This window comes from Alexandromys fortis, unplaced genomic scaffold (assembly GCF_014885135.2).
Source record: "Alexandromys fortis isolate MF-2015 unplaced genomic scaffold, M_Fortis_MF-2015_v1.1 scaffold_104, whole genome shotgun sequence".
Classification (NCBI taxonomy): domain Eukaryota; kingdom Metazoa; phylum Chordata; class Mammalia; order Rodentia; family Cricetidae; genus Alexandromys; species Alexandromys fortis.
In genome coordinates this window covers 2572728-2596867 of record NW_026068000.1, presented here as the reverse complement: position 1 = coordinate 2596867, position 24140 = coordinate 2572728, and the positions used below count along the sequence as shown (strand labels likewise).

At 40.7% G+C, this 24140-nt stretch overlaps 1 protein-coding gene across 1 annotated transcript in view; it reads right to left on the bottom strand.

The window, feature by feature from the left end:
- Chst9 (carbohydrate sulfotransferase 9) overlaps window positions 1–24140 on the bottom strand; it is a 260604-nt gene that overhangs the window by 16690 nt on the left and 219774 nt on the right. Inside the window, exon 4 of the mRNA XM_050160690.1 lies at window positions 15994–16031. Coding sequence (XP_050016647.1) covers window positions 15994–16031 — 38 coding nt within the window. The remainder of the gene's footprint in view (window positions 1–15993; window positions 16032–24140) is intronic.

Genomic DNA, 24140 nt, shown 5'->3' with positions numbered 1-24140 from the left:
CTCCCACTCCAGACAGACGCAGGTTAAGATCCTCCCTGGTAAGCCAGCTCGTGGGCTACACAGAATATTAGAAATGGGTTAGAACAATATGTAAGAGCTAACCAATAAGAAACTGGAACTAGCCGGGCCAGGCAGTGTTTGAAAGAATACAGTTTCCGTGTAATTATTTCTGGGCATAAGCTAGCCATGCGGGCGGCCGGGTGCCGGGGACGCAGCCCCGCCGCTTCCTATTTCAACAGGCCATGGTATCTCTTTTTGTGTCTGCTTTCTTTGCAAAATCAGTTCTAGAGTTTTGGCTTCAAGGCAAGAGTCCTCAATTTTATTCTCCAGAGCTGGTGTATGTTAAGTCCCTCCAGGCCTGGGGGAGCCTTGAGTTTTCTAGCTAACCTTTTCTGCCACCTCCTTTAGGCAGAGTTCAAGACTCAGTATTACAGCCCCTCCCCCACACTTACTCCAAAGCTAGTAGAGCAATGCTGAACAACGCCCATAGCCAACAGTCTTGACAGCTGTCAAAGCAGCTGGCTACCAGCAGTGGCTACTGCTGACATTGGTCACAATCATCTTTCATATCAAGACACTGATGATAAAGATTCTAAGTCAATTCTAAGGACACATTTATCATAAAGCAAGAGACCCAATTCTTGAAAGTTCCTGCAGACTTTGTACCGTCACCAGCTTTCCTTACTACAGCCTGTCATCTGCGGGGAGCAAATGTAGCTTAGCATCCCTTGCTCAGAGGAATAGCAATGCTTAGCAACTCCATCTACTCCTTATGCAAGGAAAAATAGTGTCTGTGGTAGGGGAAAGGACTGGGCCTTTTGGTGACACAGATGCCCAAGTCACTCATGCCGTTTCTGTAACCCTAGTAAACTCATCGGTTCTCCAATCTGGATTTGAAGGAAGCCTTTCTCTGCATCTGGGGTTAACAGGCATTTCCGTATCTCTCCAGAAGAGTGAGGCAGTAGTTGGGTATCAACAAGCAATTGGTGCTCTAACAATAATAATCTCATGCTTTGTCATGGCAAGGGGCTGGGCTCTTGGTCTCAGAGAGCTGTGTGGAAGCTAGCCTTGCCTGAATGTCACGTCATTCCTCTTCTATCTGAAACCACGCTGAGGTTGTGACCATCTGCTCAGCTTTCATGCTAGTCTCAGAACAAAGCTGCTGAACTTCATGGCATCTTTAGCTCGTCTGCCTCCCGATTACTGTCAGAAACATCCAGATACAGTGATTATGGGGTGAGGTGATCTTCACTCCATCCATGAGTGGACGTTCTAAAAACATTTAATTTGTGACTTACAGTTAAACAGTTACAGATCTGGGAGAAAACGGAGCTAGTGTTGGTGCTTGCGGGTTGCATTTGGAAAGAGGCACTGTAAACTCCTGGGGAAATGCTGGACATAACTGTATCCTCGCTGGGACACTAGCTTTATGATGCTGTTTCCATGAAAATATGCACATTGAGAAGAAAATGTTGTCTTCTGTCAAGAGTAAGAGGCCACGCGATGTTCATGATATCATCTTTTAAATTCCTGTTCTTATCACCAAGATTGTCTTCTCAGGGTGCCTAGCACAAGACTCATTTAAAACCACGTCTGTCTTTGTAAATGTTCTGAAAGACAGAAGCCACATTTTTAAAATGTGCTGTGTTTTGGTTTATTTCTCTGAGAATCTATTGCTCTAATTTTAATGTTAATTGACTAATTTTGTTGTTAGACAATTTCATACATACATATACTTTGATTAATTCTCTGTTATCTCTCATCCATCATATATACCCCACTCCATCCTCCCAATCTTGCTTTTCTTGGGCACATGACTTTTCATTTTGCTTGTTACCCATTTAGTTTACTAGGGCCATCTGTGTAATCACTGGATTGGAAGTGTCCATTGGAGCCAGGTGGGTCATTGGAGAGCACACACTGCAGATAATGATTTCCCTGCATTTAGAATATCAGTAGAAAATAGTCCAGCAGCGAGGAATAGGTCTCCTTGTGTCCCTCCCCAATCCACACCTAACGGTTGATGAGTTCATTCTTTTCCAGACCCAGTGCAGTCCTCCACAGCTGCTGTGAGTTCATGTTTGCAATGTCTGTGTCCCCTCCCCATAGGAGATGGCATTTCTTTTTCTTATCTTTTGACTCTTAACCATTTCTCCGTCTCTTCATCCACATTACTTCCTTAGCCTTAGGATTCATCTGTAACTTATCCTTGGTGCTTGCTTTGGCTTCCTTACTCCTCAGTGTGTGTCTCCAAGGTCACTGGTTTCATTCTCTTAACCGCCTTTATGCAGACACTTTTATCTTTAGCGTTTTCTTTATTTCCAACCATCAGATCTGCATTCCTTCAGGTCAAGAAAGACAACCCTGGGGAATACACAGGGCACAGGCCAATTTGTAAAAGAACCCTGTGAGCCAAGGCTGCTTGGGAGACATACATTCATACCTTCTCTAGTTTGGGGGGTGGTGTGATGTAGGCAGGATGCCTGATGAAGATCTCCCCACCCCGTGTTTCTTTTGCATCCACCGCGACTCTAAGTCAGCACTTTCCCCACAGCCTACTCACTACAATCAGATGTCTTGATGATTAAATTAGAGTGCTTGAATCAACCTCTCATTTTAAAATGTGGACCTTAGTGGTTATAAAAAAAAATAAATGGGACAAGTATAAATGCTTGCTATGTGGTTTACATTTATTGAAGGTGTTTTAGTGACAAATTATGTATTTTCTACCAAGACAATTATTTTTCTATAGCAACCTTCATGGTAATTCATGTCTTAGTTCTTTCATTCCTACCTTTATTCAAATCCAGTCTCTATCCGTCTCTCCCTGAGACCTACCACACCCTACTGTCAACATTTCACTTAGACACCTCTCCTCCCTAGGTCTAGACCACACAGCTGACAGAATTAATGAAGCAATACATTTATTCAAGAAATATTTATTGAACACTTGAAATGTGCACTGCTTTCTGGTCCTGAGACGAGAGGGATGAAAATTCTGGTAAGGCCCCTGTTCTCTGTGGTTCTGACGTTTATGTGGGTGAGGGCAGATGAAAAGCAAGTCAGTGAGCAAATAAATGCAGACATTTAAATGGTGCTAAGTGGATGCATGCACTAAATCAGAGCGATGTGTATGAAAGAAGAGAGGTAAGGCTGCATTGAACAGATGCCCAGGGAAGAGCTATTTGTGGATCTAGTTAAGCTAAGAAGAAACATGAGATATGAGAGCAAGACGGTTCAGGTCTGGGCAGAAGTGGGCGTGTCGGCCTTGTATTGAATGGATTTGGACAGGTGGGAGGGCAGGAGCAGGCCTTTGTGGCTGGATCAGGAATGGCCCAATCAGACAAAACAAAATGACAGAAGAGGGCAGGACTAGGCTCAGCAGGAATACCAGACCATGGCCAAGACTGTGGGATTTTCCATGTGTATTTGCATATGGTGTGCATATATATGTGTGTTCAACTACGTGGGATTGGCATGGGATTTGGGGGCCTCAAGCATCAAGTGCCATTCTCCATCATCCTCCACTATAGTTGTTGACAGTGTTTTTCAGTTGAACCCAGGGCTTGTGGATTTGGTACCTTAACTAGCCAATTTGCTCTGCAGAATTCCTTGCCATTGCCTACCAAGTGCTGGGTTTCCAGGTGGCTGCCACACCTCCTGGCTCACATAGATGTGGGGATCTGAACTCCAGCCCTCACCTATGCAACATCTCTCCAGGCCAAGACTGTGTGCTGTAGCAGAGGTGTAATGTAAGCCACAGGGAACTATAAGATGTGATTCACATTTTATGAAATCCACCCTGATAGTTTGCCAAGTATAAATAGAATTGTGCTTCCAAGAATGGGAGAAGAAGAAAATCAGAATAAAGTGATTGAGCAGTGGTTCTCAACGGGTGAGTTGTGACCCCTTTGGGAGTCAAATGACCATTTCACAAGGGTCATATGTCAGTTATCCTGCTTATCAGTTATTTACATTCAGATTCATAACAGTAGAAATATTACAGTTATAAAGTAGTAATGAAATAATTTTATGGTTGGGGGTCGCCTCAACATGAGGAAGTCTATTAAAGGGGCGCAGCATGAGGAAAGTGGAGAAATCACTGCCCTAGAGAAAAGTTGGCTTCTTGTAACAGAAGGGTTGGGTCAAAAGGGGGAAACAGAAGATGCAGTTTGAAATAGTTTCATACTAACCTTGCTGAGATTCTGTCCAGACTCAAAAGTGTCCAGTCCTTGTGTAGTTTGCTCTTGGAGCTGGGCGATCTTGGAGTTTAAAGCGCCCCCGCCCCCATGATTCTTCTTTGACCACTGACCTCTTTACTGGTTATCAGTTTCTCTAAATTCCTACATTATCTCATCTGCCTACTTAATAAGGAAGCAAGCAATATCAGATACCATGCCCTGTTATTACATGCTGCTCATCCCTCTGCTACCCCTTGGAATAGGCCCGGTGTTGTATTTTCTTCCACATCCTTTACAATATAGCTCGAAATACATGGTATGTGCAGAAATTGTTTATTGATTGATGGAAAGCATACATTGCTGATATTTGTCTCCAGTGTTTTCCTGGTATGGAGGAGGGTGATTATCTGTCAATATTCATTGCATCATTAAGGCACTATAGAAGGCATCAATCATCTCTGAGATAACCAGATGAGGCTTCATTGTAATCTCTTTCTATTTTGCTGGGTAATTTCACTTGCTTTGGAAGTTTATGAGGCCATAAGTGGCTCCCATCTGCCGATGAACATATTTGGTGGAGTCATTTAGTCTCAAGTATGGAATACTTGAGGGGAAGTTAAATTGTAACTTTTACATTAAATGTCATCTTCGTAACAAAACCAAAATTGGAAGCATGTGTTCAATTTTGCTCTTTCATTTTCAAAGCTCTAGGTCAGGCAAATAATTAATTTCATTTGTTTACAAAGTAGATTATGCCTAATAAAATCTATTTTGTTTATGGTCACATTTTAGTTAATCCATTGCTTTGGAAAATGAGAGAAATCTGATTGGCTAATCATTCAACATAGTAAATTGCATTATTCTACATCCACAGAACACTGGCCTAATTGAATTATCCAGTAATTGTATGATGAAAATATTCTTTTATAATAGACTCTGAGCCAGGCACAGCAATGATGAAATAGTTGAGAATTTTGTTTATTCCATTTCTGTTTGATGATTGACCACAGAATATAACATTACACCTCTGTGGTTAATAACTTTTTTTTCCCACATTAAAGCTCATAAAGACAAGAACGCTTTCATTGACTACTTCCTGGTACTCTGAATTTTCACTATTTGTATGTATTTTCTGTCCTCTGCAGACATTTGTTTTTCAATAAGTGCTACTTTGCAAACTAAAGCTCAAATGAAATTGGTTTTGCTTTGTGCATAATAAAATGATAATTGTGGCCACTTTCTCTCCCCAGTGAAATGAGAGTTAGAGAACTCTGCAGGGCATTTGTCTCCTCTCTTAAGGGGCTTTTCAGTTGGGCTTGTCAAGATTGCTGATTCACTTAAAGCCATGCTGGAGAGGTCAGAAGAATAGTTATCCCTTAGTACAGTAATCCCGGGTCTTTCCACCTACATGCTACCCTCAGTGCAATCACTGCAAAGCTGTTGTCCTTCTGCTCAGCTGAGCCTGTCTGCTTTTCTGAAGAACTTAGAAAAGCATGACTTTTCCTTTTCCTTCTTCTTATCGTCCCTGCCCTTGCCATGCAGCAACTGGTCTGGCATGTGACTGCTTGCTGACCTCCATGACTAGCTCAGCGCATGACTTGCTCTCATTCTCTTCCGCATCCTCTTTCCTCCTGACAGCTTCAGGTAGTTCCCCCTTGCCTGCCCTGATGTTTTTCTTAAAATTGAATACAATTGTCCTCAAGCATCATTCAGAGTTGGTTCTTAATTTCTTCTTATTTATAAGACTCAGAATCCAAAGAGAGGACCTCAACTCTCTTGGTAACACTAGTGAACCTTAGGTTTTTGAAATGTGCTGCTAGTACTGATATAAATATTCCAAAGGATACTGCTGATCATTTTGTTAGGAAACATTAACAATTTAAAACATTTCTGTTATCCCTCTCACATTTAGGGACAAATGATAAAAATGGAGAGGTACATAACTGTAAAAACTCACAAGAGAGAGGAAGCAAAGGAAGGGACGAAAGCAGAGTGATGAGAATTGTGGGCCCGTTCCACAATCTATTAGATGAGAGCATCTCAGGTGATGAGATTCATTTGCATTGGAAAGAATTTTTTATTCTTCCTAATAGATGCAACATGTTTAGTATTAAGTTTCAATATCCCAGTCTTCTCAGATGAGCACCTATACAATACAACTGTGCTATAAACAGAGAAGAACTTGAGTTGTAGCACCCCAGTCTTCTCAAAATGAGCACCTATCCAATGAAACCATGATATAAACAATGAAGAACTTGAGAGTCTGCACCCCAGCTTTCTCAGATGAGCACCTATGCAATAAAATGGTGGTATAAACAAAGAAGAATTTTTAAGAGAGCCTGCATGAAGTCAGATGATTTTCTGGTACTGAAAAGCACAAGAGATTGTGTGGTGCATGGAAAGAAGGAAACTTTTTTGCTTCAAACTTTACTTTTCATCCATGACATCTCTCTATGTGCTCTGTGGAGAAAAGTTGCCTATGGGCAAAAGATTATCCCAATGTCTACCTTTCTTTCCTCTAGTTTTTAATCTTTTTTTCAGGTAACAAATTATTTTTTCCTTTGACCAGATTCATATGATTAAAAAACTTAATTAAAAAAGTAATTTAATGCTCAACAGGGACCGTCACAACAAGCATATGCTTTTTTTTGATGGAAACCTCTTACTCCACAAATGCTACCATCTGAATTAGCATCGCAGACTGCATCACTGTTGGGAAAAACTGTGCAGCTTAGCTAACTGCTTCAGCTGGCCACTGGTGAGTGTGGCCATGAGTGTCACTGAGAAGCCAGAGGGACAGCTTGCACTTACTGGCTTCATTTCCTCTGGTAAGGTGAGCAGAGAGACACAGAAAAGTAGTTGGCTCTTGAGATGTAGCATTGAATGCCCTGACATTCAACCATTCTAGTGTTGCTGCGAACCATGCCTGAGTTCTTGGGCATACTACTTCATCTAACTCATTTTTGAACCCTCACAGGGTTGTTGCTTCAAAGTTTAAATGAGGTAATTCTACAATGGTCTCAGTAGAGTTCCCCAACTTTTGTGAAGTCTAGAGTGAGGGTGTAAATGAGCTATACATACTGTTTGTCTGAATACTTAGAAGACCTAATGTGGAACTGAGAAATTCAGAATTCCTTTGTCCTTGAAGGCTGAGTAGCCACTGGAGGTCTAAGTGGCAACATGGAGCCTTGTCATACACGTGGTAAAGCCTTATTATGCACGTAGTGGAGCCTTGTCATGCACAAGATAGAGCCCTGATGTGGGATTCCCCTCTGTTTGCTGTGAATATGTTTTTACTATCAATGGTTAATAAAGAATGTGCTTTGGGCCTATGACAGCACAGAATAGAGCAAGGTGGGAATTCCAAGCAGAGACAGAGGAGAGAAGAAAGTGGAGTCAGGGAGACACCATGTAGGTGCTGAAGGAGACAGATGTCAGAGAACCTTACTGGTAAACCATGAACCTCATGCTGATATTTAGATTAGTAGAAATGGGTTAATTTAAGACATAAGAGCTAGCCAATAAGAAGCTTGAGCTATTAGGCCAAGCAGTGTTGTAATTAATATTTTTATGTAATCACAGTTTTGTGTGATTATTTCTGGTCTATACAGCTGGAAATGAATGAGTTGTCTCCATCAACAAAAATGGTGCCCAACATGGGGCAACTATGTTATGTCCACATAAAACTTGAGAAAGCTTAAAAAGGAATTCTAGAGAAAAAAGAACAGAGTTTAGTTCAGCTTCTTAGTAGCCACATTTTTTTTAAAAGATGGGCTCTATTTACTGGTGGTGAGCAGGGCTGCCACAGCTCCTAGAAGAGAGGTCTTCCTGACTCAGCATTGGCAGCAAAGGCTACATGACTTCTTTAGGGGAGGGCTTCCTGATTCATGTTAGCTACACTAATAGCTCTGGTTCTTTCAGGAAGCTGAGCACTTAAATGAACTCTGTGTGTAGCAAGTTATACATTGCTTAATGTAACATAGACCTGCTGTGACCCTGGATCTGGGGCACTATATGGCTCTTAGAGGCAGTGAACATGCCTCTGCCATGTTGTACTGGGCAGAGCCAAGAAACATGACCTCAGAGTTGGTCCTAGCCACACCTGCTTAGCATTTAAAAGGAAAAAAGTGCTTCTGCTTTGAAAATAATTACAGATATGCACACAATAAAGACAAATTCAGATGGAATAGACCACTAAATGGGTCACAGTCTTGTATAATTATATGTAGGCTTGGGAGAAAGAAGAAATATTTATGAAAAGAAGTAAATGGTTTTTTAAAAGTAGTCTATAAATAGAGTAAAGAGAGTTATAGATTAAAAGAGTAAAGAAAAATAAGCCATATAAAGATACATTATGTATATTATTGTCTGCATAATGTATATTATTGTGTTTTCTTTGAATTTTTTGACTGTGAATGAGCTAAGTAAAGAGAGACATTTCATTGTACGGGCTGCTAAACTAAACCAACATATATACGTTAAAGGTATCTTGACTTCAAAATTTAGGTCTAAGGATATGTTGCTTTGGAAAAGAGGTTCTGCTTTTGCTTCCACAGAGGAGAAAATGCAGTAGATTCCCTATTGACTAATATGGTTTGATCAAACAAAACCACCTGAAGCAGTGGCCCAGATGGTCCAATATCCAGGACAGCTTCAGGCCTGCTGACTGAGATGGACCTACACACAGGATATTCCATAAAAGACCTGATTAACAGTGCTGCCAAGAAGTAATAAGTAGGAAGTAGTCTAGAGAAAAATGGCCTATTTCCCTAATGATTGTTTAAAATGTTTGTTTACATTTCAAGGGGGTATGATATAGAGATGAATACTTCGCATTGGTATGGATCTTTGTCTATTGATACAAATTTAAGGTCAATTTTGTTATATGTATATTTCTGTTCTTAATTAAGGTATTGTGTTTACATGCTCACTTAAAATATAATGTAAAATTAAGAAATACAGATTGATAGTCATTTATGATAGTCAAACTTGTAGTCATGTTAGTTAGGTTTATTGGATATTCAGAGATATATTTCAGATAGATAAATATTCTTCAAATCTTTTGAAGATGTAAAGAATATGGCATTTAAAATGTTTTAAGAACTTAGACTTTTCTTGGCAGTGACACATGTCTGCTTCTGGCAGCATAAGTTACTTCAGAGAAGTTGATGGGCATTGAGGAAACTTGTTATGGAATTTTCTTTCAGTGTGAGAGGATAGCCATTTGGGCAAGAAACTCCTCTTGCCTGGATTTCTTGATGCTATGCTGTATGAACTGGACATGCAGGAGCCACAGGAAAATGACTGCTGAACTTGACTAAAAGTGAGACAATCCTTCAGGGTTCCTGCTTCATAAAAGAGTATGCCAGACATTCTTCAGGATACAAAAGAAAATGATTAACAAACTGCCAATAGAGGCAAAACAACCTTTCAGATTTCCTGTTTCATGGAAAAGTCTACTGGCTACTATGGGCCTGTAGGCTGAACGTGGATGCCCCAATGATACAGAAGAACCTTGAGTGACTGTCCAGGCAGCAAGATGTTTCTCTTGTTTCTAGAGAAGTGCTTACAATGCATTTCATATTAACTTAGGTAATATTATATTTTTCTGGGGTCTTTGATGGAATGGAAGAATAGATAGTTATAATTATAATTTTCCTTAGTTATGATAAAAGATAAAGTAAATATGAATATTGTAACTATAATTCTTATGTGATATCTGTTGTGTGTAATCTTGCTATGTTAAAGCAAAAACCTTCCTTTTTATTTAGACAGAAAAGGGGAGGTGATATGTGATTCCCTTCTCCATGCTATGAATATATTTTTAACCATTGGTTAATAAAGAATGTACTTTGGGCCTATGGCAGCACAGAATAGAGCAAGGAGGGAATTCCAAAAAGAGATAGAGAAGAAAAGAAGGTGGAGTCAGGGAGACGCCATGTGGTTGCCAAAGGAGACAGATGCAAGAGAACCTTACCAATAAAACATAAGCCTTAAAAGAAATGGGTTAATTTAAGATGTAAGAGCTACTCAATAAGAAGCCTGAGCTAATAGTCCAAGCAGTGTTGTAATTAATATAGTTTTTGTGTGATTATTTTGGTTCTGTACATCTGGGAACAAAGGAACAGCTTCTGTCAACAAAGCCATGTCATGCACATGGTGGAGCCTTGTCATACACGTGGTAGAGCCTTGTCAAGTACATGGTGGCCCCTTAGACTCTCCAAGAGTTGTCCTCTAATCTGAATTTAACACTAGAACCACTAGTCCAGAGTATGATGGTGCTGTGGGTTCTAGATCTCAGTTTACAAGTACCAGGATGAATCTAACACATGAGCAGACCAACCATCACTCACAACAACAGTGGTGGGGTGGGGAGCAGTAAGCTGAGATACCCAATATTTTCAGCTTGCTGTGGGTCGACTTGTGCTTTCTGTACAGAGATATTGAAGTCCTGATGTCTAGTCCTTGTCAGTGTGATCCTATTTAGATACAGGAGCTTTACAAATATAATCAGGATGCTTTCATTAATACTAGTTCCTGAATACTGGCTAGTATAGGAGCAAGAGAACAAGAAGAGGTTAAAGTTGTGTGGTAATGGGCCAGGTATTGTAGAAAGTTGCTGGTAGTTACCAGAAACAAAGACGTGTAGGAAAAAAATCCTGCTTAATGTTTTTAGAAAGGTGGCCTCCATCACACCCTGACTTTGAATATAGAGCCTCCAGACTTGCAAGGTACACCTTTGTCTTATTTTAAAGCCCTCATCCACACTAATCTGGTCCCGCAACTAAAGAAGACTTACGAATAGGCTGGGTGCACACTTGTGGACATGGCTCTCGCTTACCTGGGCAATCAGTGAGGCCAAAACTGTCCTAGAGCTAGCTTCTGAACTGGGGTTGTTCTGTGTAACACAAATGCATCTTCATAAACCATGGTTCCCCACACAGGGTGCCCTTCCTTGTCATCTCACTGCAAAACCCCGAGGTCCTAATGCACTAGGGCTTTGATGACCTGCTTTATAAAAGACAAACAGCCGGTATTCATTTACTGGAGGTTGCAATTGTTGACTCTATAACAAGGCTGTTTCCAGCAGCAAAAGGAAAAGGTTTCCAGGTCCTTTGCCCACCTCTCTTCTTATGATGACAATTATTTTGTTTTAGGAATATTTTTGGTAGTATTTTAAGGTATTTGCTTTAATCTACCATAGTGAAAATTACTGAGTAAACCCATAAGAGGCTTCATCTCAACAAGTAGCATTTTCCAAATAGGAGAATACTACAGCAGTGAGTTGCCAAAGACACAGCTGAAAAAATAGGTCATGCATTCATGGCGTCTTGGGACAAGCGCTGCCAAGCACTTTGCTGTTCACTTTTGTCCTTGTCTCGTAAACCAGCCGCACTCCAGAGTCACTTTTAAAAAGCATTCTGATTTCCCCAGTGACTTACATGGGAAAGAATTCAGGGTCCCTCCAGAGGACCCAAATGATTGTTTGCTCTCAGAGATCAGGTGTGCTAAAGGAGCTAGGGCTGAAAACATACACTGGCTATGCCAGTGAGTCCTGCAAACCCCACCCTCTCCAGCCTTGATTTCTCACGTTGCTGCACAGCCTTGTTTGCCCACTGCAGGGAAAAGAAAGGAAGAGGGGAAAGGCTTGATTTTCAATTTCAGTTTAATTACACAATTTATAGTGCCCAGTAGGAAGGATTTAGGGGCAAGATTAATGCTTAACACCATTCCATTATGCATCGCTGTCTGATAAAGAATACTGTATTGATTATACAAAGTGAGCTTTTAAAAATGTTTTTCTTGGGACTTGTGGGATGGTGCTTGCCACCAAGCCCAACACTGGAGTTGGATCCCTAGAAGACACATTGTAGGAGAGACCTGTCTCCCACAAGCTCAACACGCACACTGAGACACACCCTCTTCCAATGAAAGTAAGTGCCTCTCAAGAGTCAAATTCCTTTGGTAGCAGAGTGATTTCAAACAGTGGAAGACAGGAGGATCACCACAAGTTCGAAGGCAGCCTGGGCTGCCTTTGTAAGTTCCAGGTCAGGTTGGGTTGTACATTAAAATCTTGTTTCAGAAAAATGAAACAAAGCAAAGGAAAAGAGAAAAAAAGCAAACGGGGCTGGCTTAGCTTTTATTCCAGAAATTGGATAAATTAAAGTTGTCAGATGACCCTTTGAATTGTGTCTTTGAGAGGGGGAAGCATGTCCTTCTTTGGAAGAACGATGAATAGAAATTCCACTGCGGTATTAGAAATGTGAGCTGTCGGACAAAGATTGCACAAGGCGATTCTGTTCTGAGAAGGGCTGTGCGAGAAATGCATTAAGGCATTCCCCCTTATGCTTAAGTTCAAAGACTTTCAATTGCTTATTGAGACTGTCATCAGATCCTTGTTTAAGATCATGAGTAAATATTTGGTGTTCAGTTTTGGTGTCCACACATTCTTCCAGTTTAGCCAAATGAACAAAGGAGCAACATGCAGGAAACAAAAATTCTCCTGTAAGGACCTGCTTCAGTGCAGCTGGAGATAAGCATATTAAATGAATTAAGTCCTTTGCAGAAAGGCAATACCACACTTTCTTTCTATTTGTGGTTCCTAGATTTTATGTAGATACATAAAATCATACATATGTGACTATATATATATGAAGGACAATGGGACCAATGGGAGGGAGAAAAGGGAGGGTGGTTTGTGAGGCAGATAATCTCAACAAGAAAAATCCATATGTATGGTGGAAGCCTCACAATGAAAAGAACTCAATTCATTTACAATTTTTAACTATTACATCAACAGAGAAAGGGAATATCTTTATGAGAAAAGCATTCTGTCTGTGGTAAATGTGTAAACATAACAACAATAAGCTTTCAGGTCTTAACTATGGCTCTGCCTTATAAAACCACTTGAGTTCATTCAAAGAACGTAAAGAGACCAAGCTGAGAAGGGAAATGGACCCTGTGAGAGAGCAGCTGACGCCATCATCACACAACCATGGTATTCTCCGATGCTGTGGTACTGCTATTCTCTGTAACACAGTCTTTAAAATCACACTAGAAATCTAGTGGGTGAGGGAGCAGAATGGGAAACTTTTAGCCATCATGCAAAAGAGGGAAAATTACATTCATGGTTTTTGTCTTCTGGGATCCTCACCCTCAAATTTATGATGAGATCTCTTCTTTTCCTTAATGTACCTACATTTTCTTTCTTTGTCTTTAAAATTGAAAATTTCTACCTATGTTTAGTGTCTTAGACTGACAGTCCTTTTCTCTAACACACACCTTTTGCTGGCGTCCTGACTAAATGTGGAGCGCTTGCCATCTGTGTCTCACCTATTTTAAGATTAATTACTCCTATTGACATTTTTAGAGCTATTATTGTTATTGATGTTTCTCATGGTTGATACTGACTGACAACCTGACAAGCTGTAGAATCTGTTCATAGCAGTGAGGGTTCCTTTAGAGTAGAGATATCTCTGGCCATACTAGAAGGACGTTCTCAGTTATACTAACTGAAGCAGAAGACCCACTCTGAGGGCTGATGGTTCCTCCCAGCTGCAGTAGCCCAGATATAGAAGGACTTTTCTGATGATCTCATTTCCCCATTACTGCTTCTGCTACTATCTTTGGTCGATGTGGGGACTTAGTTTCTTCTGCTAGCCAATATGCACTAAAGACTTGAAAACTTCCAGGAAGCCTCTAGGCCTTTAGCACCAGATTGGAACTGATGAGGCATCTAGCCTTGAGGACTGGGCAGATACTATTTCTCAGCCTCTCCACTGTGAAAATAGTCACTGTTGAGCTTCCAGATCATATCCTGTAAGCCAGTTTAATAAATCCATCTGTCTGTCTGTCTCTTTTCTCTGTCTGTCTTCCTATCTACCATCCATCTGTACACACGTAAAGAAAAGCAAAAATGTTTCCGATAAATGCTTGTTCCTGTCTATTGATTTTGCTGTGGGGTATATTAAGCAAATTGAATTCTCAGTGTTTAAAGCTTCATGAATTAAGGGGTATCTGGTGCTGATGAGGCCAAAGCCATATTTTTATTTGGGTGAAATGACAATGGGAGCTAAAATTGGAGCTTATTTTTTGGAAGAAATTAGTGACATAGATAAAGGAGAATATTGCCACAAAACCACAGACATGCAGGTACCTCTCTGATATGTGACTTAGTGGTATGGGAAGTCCTTCTGTATATGTGTTGCTTTTATCGGTTAATGTATAAAACTGTTTCGGCCAGTGGCTTAGCAGAATAGGGCAAGGTGGGAATTCCAAGCAGATAGAGGAGGAGAGAGTAGGCGGAGTCAAAGAGAAGCCATGTAGCCATCATGGGAGACAGATGCCAGGTACTGGAAGGAACTTTACTGGTAGGCCACAACCATGTGCGTGTTACACAAATGAATAGAAATGGGTTAATTTAAGATATAAGAGTTAGCCAGGAATATGTCTAAGCTAGTAGCCAAACAGTGTTTTAATTAATACAATTTCTTTGTGGCTATTTCAGGTCTTGGAGGCCAGGAAACAAAGAAGCGGCCTTCATCAACAACTTAGATTTCCTTGGGTTTATCCAGGGACATTACAACCATACTCAGATCATGTATAAAAACAGAGGAGATACTGTTTGGGGAACCACCAAGAGAAGGAGTGGATACAAGTGAGGGTAATGGGAGGGGTAAACACGGGCAAGGTATAATACACATGTATGAGGATGCTGTAATGACCTCATGGGCTTCAGATTGGTCTCCATCTCCTTCAGGGACCAAGCATAGCCTGAACTTTTGATTCCATCCCAAGCCTCCACCTCTAAGAGTGCTATTACAGGCACATCCTAGCACATGTGATTTATGTGGTGTTGGAGAAAGACTGCAGGACTTCATGCTCATTTAAAAAAGCACTCTTCCAACAGAGGTACATCAAGAGTCTACTGAACCCCATTATTTGCTTGCTAACTAAACAGATAATAAAAACAAGCATAACAATAAGAAGTAGAACATCAGAAAAAAATGTACCTTACCCAATATAAATGTACACTTACCTAACCTTTCTCCTTGGCAACGGTGAGTTATAATTTATTCCAGAGAATAAGAAAGAAAAAAAAGCCATGGAGATTTGTATCTGGGAGTGAAATTTGAGCAGTATTTTGCCACAGGCCAATGTCAGACTTTTCTGAATCTCTTGAGCAAGGATCATGTGTAGGTGCTGCAGCTCTGGCCTGCAGAAGGGGTCAGTGGGCTGGGCAGCATAGCTCTTGGTGACAGTCTCTCTTGGTTTATCATGGTTTATCTTTGTCACCAGTCCTATAAACAGTATGAATAGCTGACAATCCAGACATTAGATTATAGAGAGACTGGGCACAGAGATTGTGAACCAGGAACACACTAAATTGAGTGCAGGGAAATGATGACAAGGGGAAGTCACCCTGAGGTGCCTTTCCTCTCTGTGGGCCCTGGCAGCCACTCAGGTTTATCTGGTTGAGTTAACACTTGAGATGATGGAGAAGAGTCACCTGTGTTGGGATTATATTTGCTCCAGAAGTCACAACATGGTCACAGGGACACTTAGGTGTTTAGAGGGACAGGGTGTGTCTCTTCTTCCACTCAGTGGGGTGGGATAGAGGGAAGCAGTGGGGTTGAGACAGACAATGAGAGTGCTTGGTCGTTCACAGATGAGTGATTTATCCGCTATAAGAACCAAGACTGTGTCTGTTGCTCATGGGTCACAATGGGCACAAGCTGACTGAAACATTAACTATGCAAGTATTAGTATTTAAAATGACCTTGAATTGGTTTGTGAGAAGGTGAGAAAATACCTGATTGGTGATTTGTTCCTGGATTCTTCCTGTAGTCACTGAAAAGGAAAGCAAAAAGAAAATTTGTATGAAACCACACTCATCACGACAAAATCCAGGACGGCTCCTGCTCTGCTCAGTCAGATCACCCCAGCTGCCATGGGCTCTGTAGACAGGGTCCGAATCCCAGTGGGGACATGTCTGGATGCAGAAATAGTTGGAGCACAATGTCAAAACCTAAAAAGAACTTGCTAGGCAAGAATACCAAATGCAGTGGACACTTGCCAAAGATGGTGCCCAACAGGCTATACTCAACTTTGTCAGAGAAACAAAAAAGAGATGAAAAGACCACAGCCTGTCAAAGACTGTGGCAACTCCTGAAAGTCTGATTATGACACTGAGCTCACAAGACTCTAGTTGATCTAAAACTTGTGGTCCTCCCACTTTAGCCTCCCTGGTGCTGAAGTTACAGGCTTGAGCTAGCATTCTAGCTGAGAAATGCTATTTTCCAAACAACTCTTTGTCCACGGAGCCATGAAGATCTCTTTCTTTGTTACAGTGTTGCTGGAGATGGAAATCCAAACCAACAGCTCATTGATGATATCTTCTTGGTAAGGATGAAAGAAATTCAGAGCAATGGATGGATGGAAGGCAACAGAGCAGCACGGGAAATAAGAATCCAAACACAACTAGACAAATACAGTCAAGAAAATAGCCCAGGATGACCAGTGTCATATCTTAAACAGGAGAGAAAATCTTCAGCAATAACAAATAACAAGAAGTTTTCAGGAAGGAAAATCAAGAAGAAATTTGGTAGCACAAAAATGATCATTTGTAAACAGCTTTGTCATGAATAAACATGTCTTCTAAAAATAACTTTTGGCTGAAGCAACTGCAGAGTCAGACAAGACAGAGGTAAGACCTACTGTGCAGGATGATGACGGGAATCCCAGAATTTGGGAGGATGAAACAGGAGGATTACTAGCTACAGAGTGAAACTCTGTCTCAAAAACAAAACCCAAACCAAAAATAATGCCGAAAAACTCCTTGTACTCATTATCCGACTGGCCCAGTGATACCATCTTAAAATCAATAATGTTAAAGAATTTGAGTCATATGTGCTATATAACCCTTCAGGATTAGTGTTTTTTCCCCAAGTCTAACTCTGCATTTTGTCCTCATGGCTGTGTGTGGGTTGTTTCCTTTTGTTTGCCGAGTACTAGGCCACAGTGTGGATGTACCCAATGAGCTGCCTAGTTTCTAGGCTTGGCCACACAGTGTAAAGCTGCTGTAAGCATAAGGTATAGGTTTTGAATGAGACACAAATAATTATTTCTCTGGAATGAATACCCAGGGATATAAATGGGAGTTGCATGTTCAACCCTTTAAGAAGCTGCTAATCCATGGCCCACCCGTTAGGGCAGCTTACTGGGTAAAGATATTTGTCACCAATTTGATTCCCTATTTCTTATTCTGGAAGGAGAGAAATGACCCCCATCAACTGCACATTATTATTGTTGTTTAAATAGAAAGAATCTGGCAGTCTGCTTATTTTAAAAGATACAACATATAGGTGAAACTCTCCAGTCAATGAATCATCCAATAATTAGTATACATTAAAATTTTATAAGAATTCAGTACCTTTTGAGGCATCATTCAGGGCACAGTAGAGATATAAGGAGCATAAAAAATAGAATGAAGTCCTGCAAGGGACTATTTGATTAAGCTGTTGCCAAGAAATGCCAGGGGCCAAGCTTAGAGGTTCTAGATAATAAAAAAACGATTTTCTTTGTTTTAAAATCTCCATTGGACACTCTTGATATGTTTTAATGTTGAGATTTCTTTATCAGGCTCTATGCAGAGAGCTTAAAGGGGAGGCAACATGCTTTGAGGAAAAGCTTTTGAATTAGCTTTTAGGACCTCGGGGATGGAAAGAAACGGTTCTCCCCCAGGGCTCCCAACAAGCGCAGCTGGTCAATACTTGCTGTTAGTCCCTGAACTTCTGACCTCAAGAGCCATGAGACTGACAAATCTGTGTGTTGTTTTCTAAGCCACCAACATTATAGTACAGCTAACCTCTGGTTCTGTGGGTTTCTAATGTACAGATTGTTGTTTTTCTTATTCCTGTTCTCAAGATGAGGCACACAGGGACCATTGGCAGTACTAGGCATGGAACAAAAACTAGACATGATTGAAGTGTGTGGGAGGAGTATGCTGATTTACACAAATACCGAATTTTATGCAGGGAACATGAGCATCCTTTAGGTTTGGGTGTCCTGAGACCAATTCTCCCAAGTTAAGGTAAGTGTGTATGTGTGTGTAAGTGTGTGTGTATATGAGAGAGAGAGAGAGAGAGAGAGAGAGAGAGAGAGAGAGAGAGAGATTCCAACACATCTGAAAAATTTTTTATTATTCTGATTACTTTTTAATGTGTGCATGCCTTTGTGTGTGTATGTGGCACACGTGTGTGTGTGTGTGTGTGTGTGAGAGAGAGAGAGAGAGAGAGAGAGAGAGAGAGAGAGAGAGAGAGAGAGAGAGAGAGAGAGAGTCTGTCGAGGCCAGAAGAGGGTGTTGGATCTCCTGGAGCTGGATTATAGGTGATGGCACCATATGGATGCTGGGAACAGAATTTAGATCCCCTTGAAGATTAGCAAGTGCCATCTCCCTACAGCTACTAGTATTGATGATAGTGGAATGACTGTGGTCTGTTACAGCAGCAATAGGAGATCAGCTCCATGGAATTCTCTTGTTCTAATCATCATGACCATGTTTAAGGACCCACCTCTGTGGCTAGTCCTGAGTAATAAGTTCCTCTCCCCATACATTATCTCCAGGGAACAATACCAATAAATAGAAATCATTTTTGTTTGCTTGTTTTAGGTAAAAGACCAGGGATAGAATGCTTTGTACATCTTGTCCAATTTACTGTCTACCATTGAAAACCAGGATCTATTGCACCATTTTTAATACTAACACACAGCAATGGCTGGGTTGGATAAAACATCTTGTCTATCTCATGCTTGGACCTTGTTTTGTATGCTCTGATGAAATGAACTTCAAAGCCAGGGGACTAAGAACATTTCAAAGAGCTTTGTGGAGTGGAGAGCTGATAGAACGCAGAAATAGCAGCCTAGAGTCTTTATGTTTTTGATTGAATGTATCTTTAATAAGTGGAGCAGAATGCACTACTGAGGAGGCTGTGGACACATTGGCTTATCTATTGTTGGACATGATGTTGAGACCTTGTAGGCCATTCATGAACTTCAGATGCTGGCAGCTATGTCAGAGGAGCAGTAGATATCAGTTCACTTCAGGGGATTGGCCCACCAGGAAGCAAAGCTCTGATGGGTGAATCTTGGACAGTCAAGATGCCCAGAGCCTGGGCCCCAGAATGTCTCTTGCTACTGCTGTGTCTCTGCATGCTTGTCACTGCCATTTTCTCTGGTACCTGGCATGGTGTGAATGGGCATGGGGAGACCCCCGCTGCCATTAATGTAACATGATTATCTCTTGGAACTATTCCATTCTACTGGGCATTTTTACTTGTGGATTATTATGAAGATGATTTCCTCTCTTAAGCTGCACTGCGAAAGTGTTGCCCCTGCCCCTGAAAAAACAGCAAAACAGCAATGGGTAGAAAGAAGATAGAAAATAAGAACAAGGAACTATCACACAGCTAGATTCCCTTGAGGAGTCTTATGGATTGTGGCTTAGGTTAATGATTAAGAAAATCAAATGAGTCCCAGAAGCTAAGTTAGCTCAAGCGCTTTTAATCTTAATGTTGAGAGATGTGTTTTCAGGTTTTAGGCTGTATCATGCTAAAACAAAGCTTTAAATAGTAACTTAAGGTTAGGTTAAGATGTTTTCATTAATTGCTTTGGGTAAAAAATCTTGGAAAACAATATAATGTTTAGAAAGGCATATAGCTATGTGAGAGAGTCATTGAGGTTTAGGAACAAGAACAAAGCAGCCCAATTATTATTAGCTGATGTACTTTTCTTGCTAGGATGGGCTGGTGATCAAGGGTGATGATTAATTTCTTGTACCCATTTCTGCTCTTGGATTTCTGCTACAAAAGCCTGCTGCAGTGCGAGAGAATTGTCTGTATTCTGTCAATCATATTTTAAATAAATGCTGATTGGACAGGCAGGAAGTATAGGCAGGTCAACCAGACAGGAAGTAGAGGCGGGGCGATGAGAAAAGGAGAATGCTAGGAAGGAGGAAGCCCATTCCTCCCATTCCTGCCTAGACCACCTAGAAGCAAGATGTAATCTACCTGACTGAGAAAGGTACTGAGCCATGTGGCTATCATAGATAAGAACAATGGGTTATTATAAGCTACAAGAGCTAATAAGTAGCCTGAGCTAATGGGCCAATCAGTTTATAACCTAATGTAGACTTCTGTGTGATTTTCTTTGGGGCTTGCTGGCTGTGGGGAACTGGGCAGGACATAAACCCCAACAAACATGTTACACTGATTGGGTATGTACCCTTAGAATTTAAAACAGAGCTGACTGACTCTTTTTCATATATAAAAGTTTAGATTGTGATTCTTCTAAGATTTCTTATAAGATTATCTTTTGAGGTAAATAATAATTGGTACTTTCTTTGTAATTGCAAAATGCAGCATGCCAGTAAAAGAACTGACTGAAAAAAATACCTTGCTTGTTTACACTATTTTAATCTATAACAAGCTGCTTGGACACGAATGCATGTGGATTCTTGGTAATAATTTGTTTTTCACCTATATTATGTAAAATGTTTAATCATGTAAGGGATACGGAAAATATGCCCCCTTTTTTACTTATAATCATTGTAATCATTCACGTAAAAATAGTATGTAACCACATTGTAATTTTTATATTGAAAGATCCTATTGGGGTATATAAGCTTGTAAGGACAAAAATAAAATAAAGTTATTTAGAAGGAAAATATCAAGAGAGTTAAAAGTGTGTGTGTGTGAGAGAGGGAGAAAGAGATAAAGAAAAAAGGAGAGAGAGAGAGAGAGAGAGAGAGAGAGAGAGAGAGAGAGAGAGAGAGAGAGAGAGTCTTTTCCTTTTTCTGTCAGCCCCAGAGAGATAAGTTTTCCCCCCTCGTGGGTCCCAGAATATTAAGTTTTACTCCCTCAGATAGAAAAGTCAAGCTGAGTGATAGCCCATGTCTGTAGGCCCCCCTCCAACTCTGAAATGCTGGGGGCTGGTTCCCATGGCAGCAGCATACAGGAACGGAAATTGTTGCAATATCTTCAACCTCTTGCCACCAGTATCGGAGGGGACTGACATCTCTAAGATCCAGTATCGGAGGGGACTGACATCGCTAAGATCCAGTATCGGAGGGGACTGACATCTCTAAGATCCAGTATCGGAGGGGACTGACATCGCTAAGATCTAGCATTCTTGGATAACAGATCCCATCCTTACAAGTGCACGGAGAGCCACTCCTGTCTCCTTCTACTGTACACTAGTTGATGGCCTGCTTCAAACTGACGAAAACCTCAAGGGATATTCTTTTACTGCCTAAACAATTTTAAACAGTGATTTTTTAGCCTGTTTAAGATACCAGGCCCCATTGAGGACCTAAGAACAACTGTGAACCTGCTTTTTTGAAAAAATGTTGACATAATGCAACAGCAAGAGGCTTCTAGAACTTTCAGAGCCAGGCACAGAGCTGCAAGAGTTTTCAGTTTTAGTTTATTTTGGATGGTGGGTCACAGCATGTAAAATAACCTCTTGGGTTCCAGCTCTTTTGTTAACTTTGGGTTCTTCAAAACTTCAGATTCGTCACTTTTCAGCTGTTTCCTATAGTTTAATGAATTGAAAGTATTCATCTCAAGCCTTTGAATATAGTATGTGAATTCTAAAATTGTTCCTTTAAGTTAGTCAGCTACCTCCTAAAGGCTGGTATAATACTTATATAAGATAAATGTAAGTGCATCAGAGCATCAACAAAGTCAAGGTAAAGTGGGAGAGAAGGAGAGAAATGAGAAAATATAATATGTGAGAACGTATGGTTGTGATAAAGACGACAATGCGGATGGTGACAACAGTTGCTATGTAGCTCAGACTGGCAGAGAACTCATTGTTTTGCTCATGCTGGTGTGGAAATCGCAGTCCTCCTGCCTTAACCACCCTTGTGCTTGGATGACAGAGATGAACCATTGAGAAATGTTTTTAATTGATTGAATTATGAATGACATAACTGGAAACACAGAGAAGAACCAAGAAATGTTACTAGTCTTGGGGATCATTTAGGCTTCCAGTAGATACTTTTCTACTTCACACTATATATATTCTTTTTTTTAACTTATTCAGAAATGTATCATGAATAATTCAGGACCACAATATTAATGGCATTATGATTAACCACTTAATGGATAAAATTAGAATATCTTTTATAGCCTTATCTTTTGCATTGGTATGATATTTTGAATCAGAAATGTCTGCCGTAGGTTTATATTTTTGAACACATAGTCTCCAGCTGATAGTGTTGCTGGGTGGTGGTGGCTTAGCTTTGCTTCAGGAAGCACACCAACACAGACGAATTTCTAGAGCTCATAGCCTCAGCCTACTTTTAGGTCACTTTCTCTTTTTCATGCTTATGGTTGAAGATGCAATGTCTCAGTTTCCTGTTCCAGTCACCTACCGCCATGCTTCCCTGCCACCATGGACTCTCCCTCTGAAACCATAAGCTCAAATAAAACTGTTCTTCCTTGAATTGTTTTGGTCATGGTATTTTATCACAGCAGTACAAACATAGCTGATACAATAGGTGTGGTTGAACAAATACTTAGTCATACAGTAAAGACAAGAAATTAAATCCAAGTTCAGAGATAGGACTTGGCTTTGAGGTACAGGAACCAGAATCATGAGAAGACAGAACTTGATTCAGACTTTAAAAACTGGATAGAGTTTGGAGCCTATTATGAGAATGACTGGTGTGGGTAGATGAGAGGGTTTAGCCAGAAGTAGCTTTGCCCATGGAGATGTGGGTGGCTTGAACACCGGTCGTTGCCTCATGTTTGAAGCAGCTGACAACCTGGAAGTAACTAGGGTTCTTTTAGGAGAGAGGGTATGTTGAGGAAGGGTAGACTTGTGAGTAAATTGGACAGAGTATAGGGAGAAAATGGAGTATGGTTTGGGGGCTTTTGAAGGGGTGAAAACACTAGGAGATGGTTTTTAGGGCTTTGACGGGGGAGGAAGATAAAGAGGAAAATCAATCAAAGCATGTGGTAGAAGTTGAGAATAATTGGTAACACACGGCAACAGGAAATCAAGACCAGAAAGAATCCTATCTGGCATTACTTATTCACTTATTCAATAGATACCATTGGATCAGCTTTCTTGAGTCAAATACAAGGACTGGGCTCTGAGGATTCAACTGTGAACAAGACAGTAGCTGCCAAACATCTTGCTTTTTGCTTCCAAAGAACTTGGCTTCCTCCCTTCCTCATCTATGCTCATGTCAATGTCTGTATTATAATCTATATTTAGCGTGATCCTTTCTGTAGCAATCAACTTCTTTGAAAGTGCTCCATGCGAAGTCTTGAGGGGTGTGTGTGTGTGTGTGTGTGTGTGTTGGGAGGAGGGCAAGGTAGTGCCCTCTTTCCTGGTACAAATACGCAATATTAATCTGGATATTCCGAGAAATTTGATAAGATATAACTGTTGACTATTGGGTATCACAAGACCAGCCCCCTTATGATACATTAAGAAAGATTCTAGAATTTAAGAAATAGTACCTATATGGTGATGGATTTGATTCAGTGAACTAGAGCCCTATCTATCTTGAAAAGGAGCCTAGGACTGAATTCCTTACTGATGGAAAGACAGAGGCTAGGAAACAAAAAACAACAACAATAAAAGGAGTCAGTAATAGTATGGGGTAGGGGGAGACACAGAAGTCCCTTGGCAGTAGAGACAGTGACTCAATTTCTGATTATCTTTGATGAAACACTTGGCACTAGAGGTCTTAAAGTGCTATGTCCTTTTAGCTTATTTTAGATTTTGGAATATATTTATAGGTGTAATGAAAGATCTTAGAGATGAGGTCCAACAACCATGACTAGCCCTATTTTGGCAACTAATATTAAAGGGACTGGTACCAGCAAAGTACTGGACAGGGTTCAGAATCCACCAGAAGTCAACTCTAGGATGGGAGATGGGTCATGT